The 3,348-nt window shown below is 51.6% G+C and overlaps 1 protein-coding gene across 1 annotated transcript; it reads left to right on the forward strand.

Annotated features, from left to right (window-relative positions):
* Window positions 1-1,835: 1,835 nt before the first annotated feature.
* Window positions 1,836-3,122, forward strand: LOC124688083 (E3 ubiquitin-protein ligase PUB23-like). Its single transcript, XM_047221800.1, has one exon. The coding sequence runs from the start codon at window positions 1,836-1,838 to the stop codon at window positions 3,120-3,122; it is 1,287 nt and encodes a 428-aa protein (XP_047077756.1).
* Window positions 3,123-3,348: the final 226 nt, after the last annotated feature.

The following is a 3,348-nucleotide window of genomic DNA, read 5'->3' on the forward strand; positions in this document are numbered from 1 at the left end:
TTCGTATTTTGGGGATACAAAGGAATATTTATAGAACATTAATGCGTAAACATCTACATGCTAATTTTACCGTATATGATCTTCATGAATTTTGTAAATATATTTTAGAAAAAAATAAAAAAAATAGTAAAATATGTTCATATCCTACCTATTGTGGAAGATGTAACATTTTTGGCCAGCTAGCAAAGCCAGTGTTGTAAACATATTATGTTATACTTTATCTAGAAGCTAATTACACATGATAAAGATGGTGCACGCATAGTTATAGAAACCAACTCGATGATCGCCAAGCCTTTGGTTTTCATGGTTCATCGGTCGAACGATGGTTCACTAGTTCAACCCACGGTTCACTAATAAATGAAAGCTAGGTCACAAACATGAAACATGCCTTGGTGGTTACCGTATTGCACCCAACCTCTGCCACTAGTTTTTGGCCAAATAAATGAAGCTCATCTATTCTGATTGGGAAATATCAAAAGCCTAGAAGAGATTGAAGGCGGTTGGACCGCTAGCTCTTGGTTTTTGGTTCATTGTAAAATCACCAGCCCGACTAGTAATTTTATGGTTCACTTATTTGTTCAGTCCTTCTGCTTATTAGATCCATCTGAATCGCTAGGGCCGTTGAAGTGTAGGTTGTTCTGTTGGCTGGCGATCAGGAAGCGACTTTAGACCTCTAACCGCAGGTACATGCACAAGCTTCATGATCAGCCCAGTGCTTGTTTCACTTGCTTGCAAGACGAACACAATGTGGAGCATATAATCTGCCCGTGTGTCTTTGCGAGGCAAGTCTGGCATGGTTGCCTCGATGATGTAGGGTTAGCTCTACGGGAACCAGAACTTGACATCAACCTGGAGCCTTGGTGGCTTTCAGCTAGAGATTGTGTCACCGCCTCAGATAGAAGGAAATTCGACACCTTGGTCATCATGGTGGCATGGTCCCTTTGGAAGCAACGAAATGTTCGCGTCTTTGGCAATGTCCGTGAGCAGTGTGGGGTTCTGCAACTTATCAACCGTATTAAGGATGAGTTAACATCTTGGGAGAGTGCCCGTGCTGGAGGGAGTAGAGCTAGAGGGAGAGAGAGTAGGCTTTAGTTGTGTGGGAGGTGGAGTGTGTGTCCCTAGTTGAAAAAACGGACAGAACCGGCAGCTAGAAAAAACCAGAACAAGTGTCTCTTCTATTTTTTTCTCGAGAGCACGCTAAGGACGTGCCTTATCCTTGTAGAAGGCAGAGAACTCATATACTAGTGGATCGGCAATCACTCATTGTGCTACTTTACTTGAACGCTATCATAGATTTTGTTCGAACGGAATCCAATTACCTCTATTTACTTGAGTAAGGAGCACTGTTTGCATTTACCTGAGTATGTATCTTCTTCTTAACTTCGAATGTTGAAACTTTCGGCATTGACCTATAACAAGTGGTGTCTCATATCCGTATCCACTTGTTTACTTTCGGAAAATCTTTTTAGCGCGTCCCACATTCGGGATAGGAAACAGGCTGGGAAGCATCGTCGTGCCGAGGACTCAACCGCCGGCAACAAAAACCAGTATGGACAGACGTAGTGACTGCCAGAAAATAGAATGAAATCAAACGTTATAATATGAAATCAGTACGATCCAGTAAAATAAGGTTTTAATCAGTATGACTATCTTCCAAATAACGCACCAATTGCCAGCATCACTGACAATTATGACCCCTTTGACTATTGACTTGCGGAATTGCCGGCCTATGTATATGTAGTAGCCATCTGTAGCCTTCGTCGCATCATCTCAGGTCTCAGCTGTACTACTTCGAACGGGCAATTAATACAACAAGGTGGTGTGCATCGCCATCTATGGACATGGAGGAGCCTCCCCACCTGTTCCTGTGCCCCATCTCCATGGAGCTCATGGAGGATCCCGTCACGGTGTCCACCGGCGTCACCTACGACCGTCGCAGCATCGAGCGGTGGCTCTTCTCCTACGGCCGGACCACCTGCCCGGCGACAATGCAGCCCCTCGCCAACCTCGACCTCACGCCAAACCACACCCTCATGCGGGTCATCTCCTCCTGGCTCGACCGCGGCTCCTCCTCCTCGTCGTCTTCGTCGTCGCCGTCCACATCGTCGCTGTCGAGTCCGGTCCATGGGCTGGAAACGCCGCTGTCGAGGATGCTGGAGGAGGAACGCCTGCGGTCGGCGCTGGCCGACCTCGAGGAGACGCCGTTCAAGGTGACCGCGCTCAAGAACATGAGGACCTGCATGGCCGGCGACGTGGCCATGCAGAGCGTCTTCGTCTCCTCGGGCGGCGTCGAGGCGGTCGGCCGCGTGATGGCGCAGGCGCTGGCGGAGAGCGGCCTGGGAGGCGACTTCTCCTCGTTCGCGGCGTGCGAGGAGGCCGCCGCCGTGCTCGCCCTGCTCCCGCTGTCCGACGAGGCGTCGGTGGGTCTCGTTCTTGCGCCGGAGCGCCTGAGGCCCGTCATGGTGTTGCTCCAGCGCGGCAGCGCGGAGGCGAGGCTCCACGCCATGGATATCCTCACCAAGATCTCCAATGCCGGCGCCGGTGACCAGTGGGCTGCCGGCATCGACGTTGACGACGTGCTCAAGTCCCTCCTCGAGCTCCTGGCCGACGAGGTCTCCGCGCGTCTCAGCTCTCGCGCGCTCGACGTGCTCCTCGACGTCGTGGATCGGTCGCCCAGCGGCCGGGCCAAGGCAGTGGAGGTCGGCGCGGTGCACGTCCTCGTCGAGCTCCTCGTCGTGGACGCCGACGACCGCCACGTCGCCGAGCGGATACTGCTGCTGCTCAAGCGCTTGTGCAAGTGCCCCGAGGGGCGCCTCGCCTTCGCCGAGCACGACCTGTCGGTGCCGGCCGTGGCGAGGACGATGCTGCGGGTGTCGGATCTGGCCACGGAGCTCGCCGTCAAGGTGCTGTGGCTCGTGTCCGTGGTGGCGCCGTCGGAGAAGGTCCTCGAGGATATGGTGCTCACCGGCGCCGTGTCGAAGCTGCTGGGGCTGCTGCACGTCGAGAGCGCGCCGTCGACGAAGCAAAAGACGGTGAGAATGGTGAGGATCAACGAGGTGTTCTGGAGGCAGTACCCGTGCTTCCCTACCGACCTCAAGGATAACCTGAGCTTACTCGATTGATTTGTTCATCGGTTGCTTGATTTCTTTTCCGGGTGATCCGCAAGAAAGTGAACGAAATCCTTGAATTTCTTGCAGAGAAGTTTTGTAAGAAATCCGTGTGATTATAAATGTAAATAAATATGGAATATATGGCGTTAGAAATTTTGTGGAATATGTACATGAAACAACATCAACATGATTCACTCCGTAATCTCCAAAGGAAAACCATTCAATCCTAGGAGTACAT

This window comes from Lolium rigidum, chromosome 2, assembly GCF_022539505.1.
Source record: "Lolium rigidum isolate FL_2022 chromosome 2, APGP_CSIRO_Lrig_0.1, whole genome shotgun sequence".
Classification (NCBI taxonomy): domain Eukaryota; kingdom Viridiplantae; phylum Streptophyta; class Magnoliopsida; order Poales; family Poaceae; genus Lolium; species Lolium rigidum.

Bases quoted from the DNA above. Each gene is read 5' to 3' on its own strand.
- LOC124688083 (XM_047221800.1), top strand. From the start codon at position 1,836: ATGGACATGGAGGAGCCTCCCCACCTGTTCCTGTGCCCCATCTCCATG.